We start from the raw sequence: 13,645 nt of genomic DNA on the forward strand, positions 1-13,645 counted from the left end.
ACAAGATGGTTGGAAATTACTTTGACTTCATCGCTTCCTGGTGCTTTGTTCTTGAGTTTGTGAGTAGGACCATTATACAGACCATCGTTAGCGTTTCTGTTTGGCTCGCGTTTCCAAAAGTCTGAATTGTTCAAGTAATCGTACTTCACGGATTTGGTCGCGTTCTCCGGGATCGGTTTTGGAAGTGTCGTAGACTGTTCTTCGGCTGTCGCAGATCCTGAGGGCTGAGCAGGTCTATGTGGAAGAGAAGGAGACGGAGGTGCCCTGGATTGGGCTGATTTCTTCTTCTGTTTTCCCTCTGCTTGTGCCTTCTTGAATTCATGACGAATACACTGGAAAACGACCTCGAAAAACCTTTTGTTATTTCGATTTTCATTTGCCCACCTCTTCGGACCAGCAAGATTCTCTTGGCAATTGATCAAAGCATGGCCATCATTGTTGCATCGAGGGCAACCTAGGATATTCTTCTTGTCTGCCAACTTTCGCTGTTCATCATTGCATTTACTGTACCAGTCGTCGATGTATTTCCCTTCCATCTTAATGCAATCGATTTGTCAGAAGAGTTCGGAGTAAAACCAGAACTGGATGGTGATGCAAGATCTGAGGATGATGAACTGAAGAGAGCTATATTCTTCGACTCTTATGTAGCTATTCAAACCGACCAAGTCATCGATTGCTTTCGCTCACGCTGCCGCCACTTAGCAAAGATTGCTGAAACTGTCTAGCAGTTTTCGTATGAGAACGTATGGACTTAGTTTGAATTAAGCACACAAGCAGCGAGATGGCCCAGATGCAGCCACCAAACTTACCCAGGGACGATCTGAGACACTGGCTTGCATAAGCTAATTACGGTATCAAGCCTCAAACTTTCAGATTTGCTGAGGACGGGTTTGGTAGAACACGTCTATAGAAACCAAACACATGTAGCCACAAACTGGGGTAAAGCTGATAAACCGTCGTTTGATAGATGTGCGATCGATACTGCAACGAGGACCAAACGGGGTCATCTCCTCAAACGAGCACACTCGTCGATTGAAAACCAATTGTGAGATATTAGCAACAGTTTGAAGCTCGATACAATCTAACGCCAATCGAGAGGAACTAAACATGCGGAGATATAGTTGTTTCATGGAGTTGATGACTGGGTCTCAAATCGAACATCTCCGCGAAAAATCTTTAGAGAGAAGCATTTTCGCTGACGTTGGCTGGCTGGAGCGACAGCAGGTAAACTAAGAACGCTTCATCGCGTAACTATAAGGGCTGATGCGCACTCTCAAATTAAGAGGTTTGAGGATGGAGATCGTGAAGGTGAAGGTGGAGCGAGGGACGGAGGAGTTGAGGTAGGAATGTGTGCGGGAACGCTAGAACTAAATAGGATAACGTCACGTGAAGCAACTGATGATTCAATGTTGGTATGTTATTTTTTCGAAGAAGAGGATGTAGTGACGATATCTATTCAAGGCACAAGTAGTCTTCTATGCATGATATACTCCAAGAAAGGATCTATCTAGTTTCAGTCCAGATCATCCAGCGTCTCGTCCCCAAAAAATCCCATCAGAACTAAACATTCCGCCGACCACATAGTTTCCAAAGGTGTTGAACCACCAGCAACTCATTTTGCTAAGCTCAAGGAACGTAAAACCGCCATCGTAGATTCACCCCGTCCATCATCACATCCAAAACATCGTATCATCCAGAGCGGAATGCCAAGGGTTTCGGTCACCTCTGTTATTGTTCCATTCGTCTCTTATTTTTCTTTGGACAGTCTTATCATCACCCTTGTAGTATGGCCTATCACCATCGATAGGATTGAATACAGATGACAGATAGAGCCTCCCACGCTCACAGAGCCTGTCAGTGTAATATGCTGGCAGTGCATACGATACCCAAGAGTTGCTCGAACGTACGTATAGCATAGCTTATGCGTCTGCATATGACTGGTAAGACAAGGTCGAATTGCAAAAGATGATAACTCTTTAAAGAAACACTTACCAAGTCCTGGATCTCTTTCATCTTCACGTTGTTCTCATCCTCCAAGACGAGATAGTGCGCCGGCTTTGCAGTTCCCTTCAAGCCGTGATGACTGGTAAGAAAGAAGTCCTGGAAACAGGGATGGGTAACTGAGCATTCAACCAGCGTTCCAGGGGGACAATTCTACCCCTTAAGTTCTTTCGGAAAGAATCTCGTGTGGTGACGTTTGGTGACAATGATTGCCGTGATCTTTGGAGCAGCGGTGGATTTCCATCCCAGTCCCTCACACACGCTCCTAATCTTACGAATTTCATCTTGCCGAATGGTTTCGTACTGGGTATGGCTCACTCCATCCCGGAAATAGATGACCTTTGCGGGGAGCTTGTCGGTTTTGGCATCTTTCTGCCAGGCCTTGATCCGCTCCCGTACCATTTCCTTCACATCCGTAATGTTCTTATTGAAACTGATTAGACGCTTATCGATTGAAGGGTATGAGAGCTGTTACCTCCTGCTTTCTCTCTTTAGTGCCAAATTGCAGTCTCATCGAACCAAGCCACTTACCACCACTTGTTCCGACGCTTCTAACAAGTGCAGCGATCGACGGGGCCCCTTCCACACTTCCAGGAGAGGGATGTGTAAGATCAGCTCCAAGGACAAGGGTGTCTTTTAACGAGTCCGTCAGCCCGGTCACTGTATGGTTGACCCCTCCTGCTTTTAAATTGAGTTTCATGGTGACGTTTGCCACGTATTGAGTCATGTTTCCCAGCTTGGGATTTCCTTTCTCGTCATATTCGTCCTTCATGAAATTTGGCTGCTCGGTCACACATATCGAATGACAGCCCTCACGATCGGCAACCTTTTTGAAGTCGGCGTAGATATCCTTATCTTTCTTTGGTAAGACAAGGAGTACCAGGTGGACAGCGGGCCTGGCTGGCTTGCTAATCAAGTCTGTGAAGTCATAATACTCAGGGTCGAGCATGCGTTTGTTGACATCGCCTACACATTTGATATCTAGCCCGTGAGTGCGTGCCATGTGACACAGCTTATCGAATGCCTTGCTGGAGTGCATGAAATGTACCCCCTTGTGTTGAATCAGCTGTACGGTGACTCTGAATGTCTGCGGCGAGTTCAAAAACTTCCGAGAGGTCAGCCTTGGGACCTGGCTCGACGTTGGAATTATCGCCGGCGCGGTACTGAACGTTTGGCTTTTCCATTGCGCGAACCGGGATTTCGAGCATCCTCGGGTCAACGCTGAAAGCCTTTGAAAAGCTCTTTCCAGAAATTCCAAGCGCCTGAAGACCTCCAACAATAGCGGACACGGTTACCGCTGGCGCACGGCATGCCTTCGTTATCATATCTGAGGTAATTTGGGAAGGTAACACTCTATTGAAGACCTGGTATGGGAGAATAAGTAGCTTCTCAGGCGTATACCAACTTTCTTTGCCTTCACCTCCGTCGAGGTCCACAGCCACCATCCAGGACTCCTTAGCATTTTCAAGGTTCAAACCGGGATATGCTTCTACTGTTAGTGTCTCTGCCTGTCTGTACTCTCAAGAACTCAACTTACGGCTGTTGAGGTAGTCCTTGACGGTGACGTCTTTGCCATCTTTCTTGAACGTTTGTTCCTGAATCGTCTTTCCAAAGCCTCGGATTGTCTTGATGCGTCAATCCTGATCGGTGTTCGTCTTAGACTTTGGATCGCTCCCGCGAAGGTACTCTATGTGAACATATTTTCCTATCAATACATCATATGCCTTGTCAGGGTCATCGTATCTTTTCAGAAATTTGCTGACGAGCATGGGGGCATAAAACGCGCTCATTACGGTGTTGATGTTGAGGATAATATTCCCCATTGCCGGTCGAGCAGATACGAAGTAGCCACGGTTGGCTAATAAAGCTCCATTTTCAAGTGGTTCATAACCGCTCTTTAGGAACATTTTATTTGCCCCCACTTGGAACGTAGCGTTCTCGGAATGAGACATAGTTTATGTACCTGCACACATTAGCATCTGATTCGTCAAGATAAAGATAGGGAGACACCTGGTTTGTTGTGCGTTTTAGAAACACGTTGGAAGACATCAGACAACTAGATGGCTGCGTGAAAGGCACGCTGGTGGGGCGTCGTTTGGTGATGGGGTCGCTGGCGAAGCGCTCTGTTTGCTGGGTCGGAAACGTGTTAGTGCCCTTTGCCTACGGTCCAAATTGTTGACATCGCAAATGCGGCTTTCCCGTCAACTGGTTAGTAAAGCGCTACGCTTTACGAGAAGGAGACTTGTTCGAGATTTTTGCGAAGCGAGTGGATGTATGGCTGAAAAGGAGTGGCTTAGCCTAGAGACATACCTAGCTTGCCTATGACTGCTTACACGATTACCATCTTATCGACTCGAATACACCCACTGTAGGATACACTCTAAGGTCCCATTTTAGCCATTACCTATTCGACCCAACTCCAAAATCATCAAATCTCTATCCCAAACCCATGGCAATCATGCCCGACCTCCCCAGAACTCCATACCTAAAAGCACAAAAGAAATGCAAACGTCAAATCACACCTCCACACTCTTCTCTAAGCCGCCACAAGCGTCAAGACACTTCCTACATATGAGCTGAGCAACACAACCATCTCACATCCCGACCGCTTTCACATCCAAAACATCGTATCATCAAGATTCTCATGCCAAGGATCTCCGCGACTATTCCCCGCACGAGCCCACAGGCTCCTTGCCTCCTGCTTGATAACATCCGGCGTCTTACCCTTAGTCTGTGGCTTCGCATTGAGGTAGTCTCTTAGATACGTGCGGCCACGCTCGCAAAGGCGGTCGGCGTAGTAAGCCGGCGGAGCGTACGAGACGCCGAGGGTAGCTCGGACGTAGGTGTAGCAGAGGCGGAATGTCTGGGTGTGGTGTTAGATATTGAGAGGCTGGGAGAGATGGAGATGGGGGCTGCTTACAAGATCCTGCAAATCCCTCGCGCCAAAATCCATGCCGTTCTCGAGAACGAAGTAGTGAGCAGGCCTTGCGGTGCCTTGCAGGCCGTTGTGAGCTTGGAGGTAGAAGTCGAAGTAGTATGGCGATCTGCGTGCCTGTCAATCGCCGCTCTTTATCTGCGCAGTTCGTGTAGAAGAAACTCACGTAACACCACTCTCCACCAGCGTTCCCGGAAGGCAGTTTCGATTGCTGCGGACTAGATCTTTCTCGCTAGTAGGATAGAATCGAGTTCCATGCCGCTTAGCCACAATCACGGCAGTGATGCGAGGCGTCAAATTGGCGGTTTTCGCAAAAGCGTCGCGAATTGCCTTAATCTCCGTTTTGCGGACTTCTGAATACTGGGATTCGGATACGCCATCGCGATAGTACAGGACGTTTTGTGGCCACTTGCCGTCGTTTTCCTTTTTCCAGGCATGGATGCGGTCTTTGACCATCGATTCCATCTCGTCGATCATCTGGTTTTCGAGGATTAGTTTCGTTGAGCTCTTCTCAATAGATAAAGGGCAATTGGTGTACTCACTTCATTTCTTGGTTTATGTTGAAGTCTCATCGATCCTAGCATCCGGCCTCCATTTTCGTCAACGCTTCCAACGACTGCGGCGACAGAAGGAGTTCCATTGGCAGAGCCTCCAGTGGGATGAGTGACATCTGCGCCGAGGACTAACGTATCCTTCAGGAAGGACGAGATATCTGCCACGGAATGATTGGTACCACCAAATTTGAGATTGACCTAATAATTTTAGTAGAGCCCGGTAGAGGCTTTAAGTAAGAGGGTATCGTACCTTCATCGCGATATTAGCGATGTGCTCCATTACATCTTTCTTCACCTCGCCAAACTTCAGCAGACGATCCTCACAGAGACAGACCGTATGAACACCCGTCGTCCTGTCCGCCATGCTCTTGAACTCTGAATAGACATCCGTGTTCTTTTTGCTCAAAACCAGGCAGACGATATTGCAGCTATTTTTCTTTGCATTGTCAAGCTCGCGTTGGAGGTTGCTGTTGAGGGAGCCACCAGAACCGAGCCAGCCATACGAAGTAGTCGAGTATTCATCTACCACGTTGAGACCGTATTGGTACATGCTATTGATGAGTGTTTTAAGGTACCTTTCCTCGTGTTTGATGACCTTATTCCTGCCATCATCGCCTTCCAAGATGACATGCATTTTGATCTCGCCCCCCGCGGTTTTGAAGAATTTCTGGCGTTCTAGACTCCATCGGGCGCTTTCGTTAACGTTTGCCTGCTGCCCGGTCTTGTATAGTATCGTTGGCCTGGTTAAGATACGGGTGGGCACCGATAACATGGCCGGATCAACCTTGAAGAGACTGTCGTCACTAGCAGTGGAGGCATTCCTACTGGGGTCAATTCCAAGCGCAGGCAGGCCTTCCTCGATGATAGCGTGCCGGTTCTCATCGGGTTTGCGGCATGCTGCGTCCAACATAGCCGAAGTCAAATTGGCAGGGAGCACTCGATTGTACGGCTGATAGGGCAGTAATCGAAGGCATTCAGGAGGGAACCATGACTCTTTGCCTTTTTCCTTATCCCCTAGATTGATACAGAACAGATGGGGATGCCGAAGTTGCTTCTTCCACTCTGTAGAGGTGAGTTATGGACATTACGACGAGGGGACAAACTCACTTTCTTCGACATTCTGTTGAACCGTAATTGATCGCGTTGTGTCTTTCTTCTTGAACGCAAGCGCTTTCGAACAAGGGTTTTCTTCACCAACACGCTGGATAGTCTTCACTCTAGCCTGGTCCGTATCCATTTTCGAGTTGCCGCGCTCATAGAGAATGTAGACGCGACGCCCAACGAGAAGCTCGTAGAGCTCCGCGTCCGTCTTTGCCAACACGCCCTTGTAGTCCATCATGGACTCGCTGACCAGAATCGGCCGAAAGAACGCACTGGTGACCGTGTTGATGTTGACTAGAGTCTTTCCCATTGCCGGCTTGGTACTCAAGCTGTAGCCTCGAATGGTACACAGCGGACTATCAGCTCTGTCGCCCCTGACTTTAAGAGGCTTGGCTCCAGATTTGAGGAAGAACTTGTTTGCTCCCACTTGGACAGTCTCAAGACCGACGGCAGGCGAGAAAGCTTTGTCGGCGATGAGCATGTTCAAAGCTTTGACGATCTGATTTGCGTTGATGTTGAGATACTTGGGATCTGTGCTGCTCCTGGTGTGTTGCAGCAAGTCGTTGATGCTGACTTCGTCTACATACTTCAGGCTCATTTTCAGGTCCGTAGGGTTCCTGTCCACGGTACATTTGCTGCGTCCAACTTCTTGGTCGGGCTCTTCTTCATCGTGTAGCTTGGCCCATGAGACGACTGTGGCATGGAAATCAGTGACGAAGTTATCCTCCTTCAAAAGAGGACAGCTCTTTATCATATTGAGTATAATGAACTTTTTAGCCCTCCGGGTTTTGTTCTCTGGAAAGCCTTGGATGGTATACTCATAGAGCGTTTTATTCGGGAGAGTGACTTCGAAATGATTTGTCAAGACTGATGATTGTCTGTCTGTCCCAGCGGGGACGAATGACGGCCGAATCGTGTGTATGTCAGTCTCATTTTCCCTTTCCTGCATATCTTGCTTGACCTTCGCCAGGGAAGTCTTGAGCTCATTGGATAAGACAAATTCTTTGGGCGGTAAGCATGAACCACCGGCCGATGCCGCGGGTATCTCGATGGAGGCTGGCAGCCGCAACTCGATCTTTTCCAGCTTCGCAATCTTCTCGGCCCATGTGCTGGAGGTCTGAGGGAATTCCAGTAGTGAACGTTGCTGTATGGGGATATTGGTCGAGGCCCCTTGATTGTCCAATCCTAGCCGACCGTAAGGTCCATTTGGAGCTCCACGGCCTCGGCCGCCAAAACCGCCTCGGAAACCGCCCCTGCCACCTCGATCTGTAGATGGCCCACGCTCTGCCTGTAATTCACCCCGTGGAGCTGGACCACCCCGACCGCGACCACCGTCCTGGAAACCCCGGTTGTTTTGTGGGCACGCACGCGCGAAATGGCCCACACGCCCGCATTGGTGACAGCGCTGGCGATCAGGTGGCCCTTGACGGCCCCGATCGTTCCAATGGTCGGCCATTGAGGGCGTCTCGAGGCTCTACTTGCTACTTGTCAGATGGTGAGAGGACGGGTCAAAGAGAGGGGACGCTTTGGAAGTACTAACGGTTTTGATCGTGATATGAACCTGAGGGGGTTAGCGATGGTGAGATTCAGCTCCCAAAGAAACAGGTCTTTGGCGATAGTACAGACGAAGTGGATACGAGATTGCAATTTACGGTTGACGAATGCCCTATATACGCCACAGTGGGCGTTTGGATAATCAAGTTACTAACAAAGCTAGAGTCAGCAATCCGAGCACGGTGCTGGGTTTCAAACTGACCAAAGACTTGCGAGACGATGGTTTGAGCCACGCAGACCCAGATATGAGGTTGCATTACAATGAAAATGAGGTGGTCAAAGGATTCTAAACAAAACGTCGAGGTGGTTCAAGGTCGTACTGGAGGGCTTTCAATTCGTCAAACACGGTGATTACACCAAAGGGTGGGATGTGGGCAGGGAATTGTCTAGGACACGGCCATTGTTGAGACATGAAGGAAACCATGATCAGTGAGCGTGGCTTGCCTATGGAAGCTTTGAGAAATAACATTATTTGTTGTTGAACACATTGGAGAAACACTTGTGAGCGTGTGTCGTCGTTTGCGACGAAGCACGTTTGTATGCTGAATCGAGCTGGTTGAGACCACTCTGCGGATTAGTCGAACTAGCTAGATGCTGTGCACGATGGAAGGACACGAATGGTGATGGGTGGAAGAGCAGAAGATGGTTCGGAGATGTGTCTACTCCCAGGCGTCGTCCGTAGTCCATTTTAGAATGGCGAGTGATGTATCGTATTATACGCATATGTTTGAGTGGAATCGCCCTAAAATTACAGTGCTTCGCTCATCGCGCGAGGCTCTATGTGGGTATATACTTACAGATAACAGATAGAGCCGGCAGTTTTCACTCCGGCAGTCCCCTCATGACGGCTTCGAACGCTACCAAAGCCATCGCATTCGCTGGAAACGCTCTCAAAAAGCAAGGTGTGAAGCCCCTCCAGTAACCTCTCAAACCGTTTTCCCTATATACAGCTTTAGCGGCATCTCTCCAGCGCGGAAACTTCCGTTCGGGGCCAAGCGGGTCTGTCATGATGCGCTGTTTGACCACGTCCGATGGGTATGACGTTAACCAGAATATCTGAGCAGAGACACCACCAGCCCAGAAGTTGATGGCCGGGGCTGATAAGTGAGTGTTCTCTTTCAACGCTCGCGTGAAAATATCGTAGCTACCCCACCAGAAGAAGAAGAACGTCCGGAAGATGAGTGTGGCCACTAAGCCATGGTAAATTCCTCTGATGCCATATCCGCCAAACTGCGCCAGATCGTTAGCGAACGGCTTGGTTGAGATCGTCGGGCTTTTACCATTTTCTTGACGCAGTCGATGGGACCTGTATACAGTCTCTTTGATTTCTCCACTTGATATTGCACCTGCAATCGTGCCTTGATATGTTCGACAGGACCCGCAATGAAGCTCACTGTGGCTCCTGCCATCACTCCCGCCATTGCGTGGCCTATAGTTGGTAAATGCTTATGTCCCTGGCTTGATTCGGCGGAGGTTCGTCGCGGATTGAAGACATTGTCGTTCAATAGGCGTCGGTATACGTTCAAGGAGCCCAGCATCCTATCCATGCCATTAGCCTATACGTATGACGCGTCGTTTCTGGACATACAGCGAGTCCATGAACATCCATCCAACCAGCGGCGGGGTAGCACCTTTGTATAACCCCTTGATGCCTTCATTTCTGACCGTCTGGCTCAGACACTCCCAGGGTCCTTTGAACTGCGACTTGTCCGTGGTTTGTAGGCGCACCTTGATAGTATCGAAGCTGTAGGCAATGGTTTAGGGACGTGAAGCGTGATTGAGGCGTGAGCTTACGGATGTCCAACTGCATAGGGTCAGTTCTTAGTCGCAGAAGAGATGTTCGGAGACTGCATACCTGATAACTTGGCAATGCCAGAAAAGACTCCAGCTACGAAGCCTTTGTAGCTCTTTGCTCCTTGACTGGCAACCTGCTGCTTGTCGGACGCAGCATGGTGCCCATCCTTGACGGGGCTCTTCACCGTCGCGGACATTGGAGGCCAGGGAGCAGCAGCTTGGGCCTCGCGATCATTCCGGTGGAGGAGCTCAGCATGTATAAAGGTGGAACAGGCAGACTGGCGTTGACTCAGTCGGCCGCGATTATTGGAAACATCGGCGTTAACGACAGATAAATGTTGATTAAATGCACCGCGCCTAACTATGACGAGTGCATCTCGCGCTCCCGAGATCGGACGGCAGCAATCGGCTTGGGCGCTTGGTGCTAGACTCAACTGCTCGACTACAACTGCACCCATGTAGCTACCGGAAACGCATCGTGGTCCCCGGCCGCGCGAAAACAAGTGAGATATTCGCCCCTCAAATACTGCTTCAAGCAGGATACCCGGAGCAGGATATCCGATGGCGACTCCATCCGAGCATGCCGCGACCCCTCGCGCCGTGGACAGCAAGAAAGGCAATTCAACCCTCATTACTCGCTCTCATACTCTGTCGCTAACTTTTCGCAACAGTGTGGACCACACTAATCACCAATACCGCGTATTTGACTGGCCTGTTAACACTCGATTACTCGCTGAAAAAGCATGGCTCCAAGTACCCACTGGTCGCGCTCTACACAGACACATTCCCTCCCGAGGGCCACAAGGCATTGGATATTCGAGGAATACCCAAGCAGTATGTGAAATATCTGCTGCCGGCAGCGCATAAGGACTTCAGCCAGGACCCGCGCTTCTACGACTGCTGGAGCAAGTTGACGCCCTTCTCGCTCGTCGAATATGAACGAGTGGTACAGCTGGATAGTGACATGCTCGTGTTACGGAACATGGACGAGCTGATGGACCTTGAGCTAGATGCGCCAAGTCTCGCAGGGAAAGGCGATCGGGTGTTTGGCGCAAGCCATGCCTGTGTCTGTAATCCCTTGAAGAAGCCCCACTACCCCAAAGACTGGTACGGACGGTGTCACCCGTGTACGCCCTTGGACCTGAGCTGACAGCAAGGAACAGGGTACCAGAGAACTGTGCTTTCACGTCTCAACACGAGATCCCAGACAATGCGCAGATCTATGGCGCGCCCTCTTCGTTCGGTCTCGGCATCCCCAATGGTGGTCTGCAGGTGGTGAATCCGTCTGCTGAAGTCTACGCTCTTATATCAGCGCAGCTGTCCAAGGACACGGCAATCACGGGCTACGACTTCGCAGATCAGTCGCTCCTTGGAGATTTGTTCTCGGGGCGATGGGTTGCGATACCGTACATCTATAACGCCCTGAAGACGCTCCGGCGGGAGGGCGTCCACCACCAGATATGGCGCGACAACGAGATCAAGAACATCCACTACATTCTCAGTCCCAAACCATGGGACGAGAAGATGGGTGCGGAGTCCGAAGAGACGCATACGTGGTGGTGGAAAGCGAACCAAGAGCGGCTTGATAAGGAAAAGAGCACGGGCTTGGATGATGGATTTTGAGTTACAGAATGACGCATGGCTAAAGTCCCGTATTTCACATATAGGTACCCCGGTCAATTGAGGCTCTCCTATATGCAGGGCGCAACTCTGTGAATTCTCGAGATAGGGGTCCTGCCCCTGGTGACGCAGGAGAAATCACCATTCTGCTGCGCAATCTTCAATGCCAAACGCCTCTTGACCACCCAATTGCCCCTGAATCGCGCATGTTTAATCAGTGGCGCAAGAATTCGTCGCACAGAGAATGCAGGTGAATGTAGAACTCCGCAGCGGGGCAAGCCTAGGCGCAGATTGAACCTCGCGCCGCTAGCCCCTGGAACCTCAGCCTCCCAAGCACCTTACACGACACCAAAACATCAGGTCCCCCACTGCCCCAACTTTCTCGCCCTACTAAATTCTCCGGTCCGCCTGTCGTGTCCAATTGTGCGACGCTGCCCGCTTTCATCCACGAACCATCCTTCGCGACCGTCGCGTCCTTCCGATCCCTATCAACACGCCCGCCTGATATCGCTCCCTGCGCTCTCTGCACTCCATTCACTCTCGACCGGATCGAAAGTTGCAGAGAATCGTCTTCCTAGCCACTAGAGCGCCGTAGAACTCGGCGCCGGCAATATGGGTGCTTCGATATCCAAGATGATGGCCAAGATCTTCGGATCTAAGGAAATGAGGTTACTGATGTTAGGCCTCGACGCCGCGGGCAAGACCAGTACGCACCCTTCTGCATACCAGCGGGGTCGCTGCAATTTACTCTACCAGCATATCATTCGCTAACGCTTTGCGCGCGCAGCAATCCTGTACAAGCTCAAGCTCGACCAAGACGTGACCACCATCCCCACCGTTGGCTTCAACGTAGAAACTGTGACGTACAAGAACACCAAGTTCAACGTCTGGGACGTCGGCGGACAGGACAAGATCAGGCCGCTATGGAGACATTATTTCTCCGGTATGTTCAGCGTTTTACAGGGTCCTGGTAGGGTTGCGTGAGCTGCACATCTGGCACACATCGCGCCCATCTATCCTTTCTCTTGTATCGTCTCTCCTTGCGTAGACCGTACTGACTAGCACTCGTGGAATAGGTACCCAAGGCCTCATCTTCGTCATTGACTCCAACGACCGCGACCGTATCGAGGAAGCCCGAACAGAACTCACGCGCATCATCCAAGATCGGGAAATGAAGGATGCGCTGCTCCTGGTGTTCGCGAACAAGCAGGATATCGCCGGAGGTCCGTACAACCCTTATCGCCAGCCTCGTGAGATTCTACGTACTGCAGATGCTGACATAGTTGTGATTGGACAGCAATGCGACCCAAGGAAGTGTCAGATAAGCTGCACCTCGAGAAGATCGCGAAGGACCACGTGTGGAAAGTCGAGCCTAGCTGCGCGACCACGGGTGAAGGCATTTTCGAGGGCCTCGTAAGTTCTCTGCACGGTCTACTCCACCCCGACCCAGCTGACCTCTGACTCTCATAGGCATGGCTCTCAAACAACGTCAAAGTCCCCGTCGCAAAGTAAAGAACCACGCACTCCCGACACGTCCCATCTACGACTAGCATGCGCCTCTCCTCTTCAGCATAATACCCATTCACGCCCCCCTGTCTTCCGCTCCTCCCACCCACCTGCACAATTCCATTACTATGAATCTCCTCCGCCCCCGCGGCACCCCCCCTTACACCTTGTAATAACAAAACGGACTCTGCATTGCATGCGACAAAAAGCGCATTCTCGGGTTACATTTCCGTCCTCGTTGCTCTTTTCCTTTCATTTGCTTCTTTTGGCCACGCTTCCGGTCGTATTTGCGCGGGCGAAACGGTGAGCTTGTCTTCACTTTCTCCTCTGTCCTTTTTGGCGAAAGATTGGGTGTAGGACGATGCGATCGATACCCCTGGCTTGCCCCTCTTCATACCTACTTATCCCCTTTATTCGAGATTATATGATGTGTAGATTGCTCGCTCCCCGACGTTTCTCTTGCTCTGTGTCTGTTTTCGTTGTTGTGAACTGTGGAAGACGAAGTTGCTGCTAGAGGTTGCGAGACTGCGGACGGCATGGTTATGGCTATACGTATGTGCATAATAATGGAAATCGTCAT

At 50.4% G+C, this 13,645-nt stretch overlaps 5 protein-coding genes across 5 annotated transcripts; 2 read left to right on the forward strand and 3 right to left on the reverse strand.

Annotated features, from left to right (window-relative positions):
- Positions 1–2,154: 2,154 nt before the first annotated feature.
- BDZ99DRAFT_470686 (uncharacterized protein) lies at positions 2,155–3,953 on the reverse strand (the record flags this gene model as incomplete). The annotated part of the gene is made up of 5 exons (XM_033721640.1): positions 2,155–2,406; positions 2,477–2,967; positions 3,050–3,487; positions 3,539–3,626; positions 3,717–3,953. The coding sequence occupies 5 exons, from the start codon at positions 3,951–3,953 to the stop codon at positions 2,155–2,157; spliced, it is 1,506 nt and encodes a 501-aa protein (XP_033584679.1).
- A 336-nt stretch (positions 3,954–4,289) lies between these two features.
- Positions 4,290–6,734, reverse strand: BDZ99DRAFT_432032 (Piwi-domain-containing protein). The gene is made up of 6 exons (XM_033717313.1): positions 6,598–6,734; positions 5,741–6,552; positions 5,479–5,688; positions 5,103–5,413; positions 4,922–5,045; positions 4,290–4,864 (listed from the first exon to the last, which is right to left on the reverse strand). Exons 1-6 carry the CDS (start codon positions 6,725–6,727, stop codon positions 4,613–4,615), a joined length of 1,839 nt encoding a protein of 612 aa, XP_033584680.1. The 5' UTR covers positions 6,728–6,734; the 3' UTR covers positions 4,290–4,612.
- Positions 6,735–8,677: 1,943 nt separating this feature from the next.
- On the reverse strand, positions 8,678–10,287 carry BDZ99DRAFT_432035 (mitochondrial carrier). The gene is made up of 5 exons (XM_033717314.1): positions 10,001–10,287; positions 9,940–9,949; positions 9,734–9,889; positions 9,426–9,684; positions 8,678–9,375 (listed from the first exon to the last, which is right to left on the reverse strand). The coding sequence occupies exons 1-5, from the start codon at positions 10,134–10,136 to the stop codon at positions 8,968–8,970; spliced, it is 969 nt and encodes a 322-aa protein (XP_033584681.1). The 5' UTR covers positions 10,137–10,287; the 3' UTR covers positions 8,678–8,967.
- Positions 10,288–10,394: 107 nt separating this feature from the next.
- BDZ99DRAFT_457454 (glycosyl transferase family protein) lies at positions 10,395–11,783 on the forward strand. Its single transcript, XM_033718677.1, has 3 exons — positions 10,395–10,555; positions 10,611–11,046; positions 11,103–11,783. Exons 1-3 carry the CDS (start codon positions 10,501–10,503, stop codon positions 11,560–11,562), a joined length of 951 nt encoding a protein of 316 aa, XP_033584682.1. The 5' UTR covers positions 10,395–10,500; the 3' UTR covers positions 11,563–11,783.
- Positions 11,784–12,171: 388 nt separating this feature from the next.
- On the forward strand, positions 12,172–13,071 carry BDZ99DRAFT_374174 (ARF/SAR superfamily; the record flags this gene model as incomplete). Its single annotated transcript, XM_033714911.1, has 5 exons — positions 12,172–12,265; positions 12,347–12,502; positions 12,636–12,782; positions 12,857–12,972; positions 13,030–13,071. 5 exons carry the CDS (start codon positions 12,172–12,174, stop codon positions 13,069–13,071), a joined length of 555 nt encoding a protein of 184 aa, XP_033584683.1.
- Between the last annotated feature and the right edge of the window lie 574 nt (positions 13,072–13,645).

The sequence above is a fragment of the Mytilinidion resinicola genome, assembly GCF_010093595.1.
Source record: "Mytilinidion resinicola strain CBS 304.34 unplaced genomic scaffold BDZ99scaffold_1, whole genome shotgun sequence".
Taxonomy (NCBI): Eukaryota; Fungi; Ascomycota; class Dothideomycetes; order Mytilinidiales; family Mytilinidiaceae; genus Mytilinidion; species Mytilinidion resinicola.

Coding starts and splice junctions, on each gene's coding strand:
- BDZ99DRAFT_432032 (XM_033717313.1), bottom strand. CDS start 6,727: ATGGATACGGACCAGGCTAGAGTGAAGACTATCCAGCGTGTTGGTGAA. Junction 5,414..5,478: donor AACATAAACCAAGAAATGAA/GTGAGTACACCA, acceptor CTCGAAAACCAG/ATGATCGACGAGATGGAATC. Junction 5,046..5,102: donor CTGGTGGAGAGTGGTGTTAC/GTGAGTTTCTTC, acceptor ACAGGCACGCAG/ATCGCCATACTACTTCGACT.
- BDZ99DRAFT_432035 (XM_033717314.1), bottom strand. CDS start 10,136: ATGTCCGCGACGGTGAAGAGCCCCGTCAAGGATGGGCACCATGCTGCG. Junction 9,685..9,733: donor TGGATGTTCATGGACTCGCT/GTATGTCCAGAA, acceptor TGGCATGGATAG/GATGCTGGGCTCCTTGAACG. Junction 9,376..9,425: donor TCGACTGCGTCAAGAAAATG/GTAAAAGCCCGA, acceptor GATCTGGCGCAG/TTTGGCGGATATGGCATCAG.
- BDZ99DRAFT_457454 (XM_033718677.1), top strand. CDS start 10,501: ATGGCGACTCCATCCGAGCATGCCGCGACCCCTCGCGCCGTGGACAGC. Junction 10,556..10,610: donor CGCCGTGGACAGCAAGAAAG/GCAATTCAACCC, acceptor TTTTCGCAACAG/TGTGGACCACACTAATCACC. Junction 11,047..11,102: donor CCCCACTACCCCAAAGACTG/GTACGGACGGTG, acceptor AGCAAGGAACAG/GGTACCAGAGAACTGTGCTT.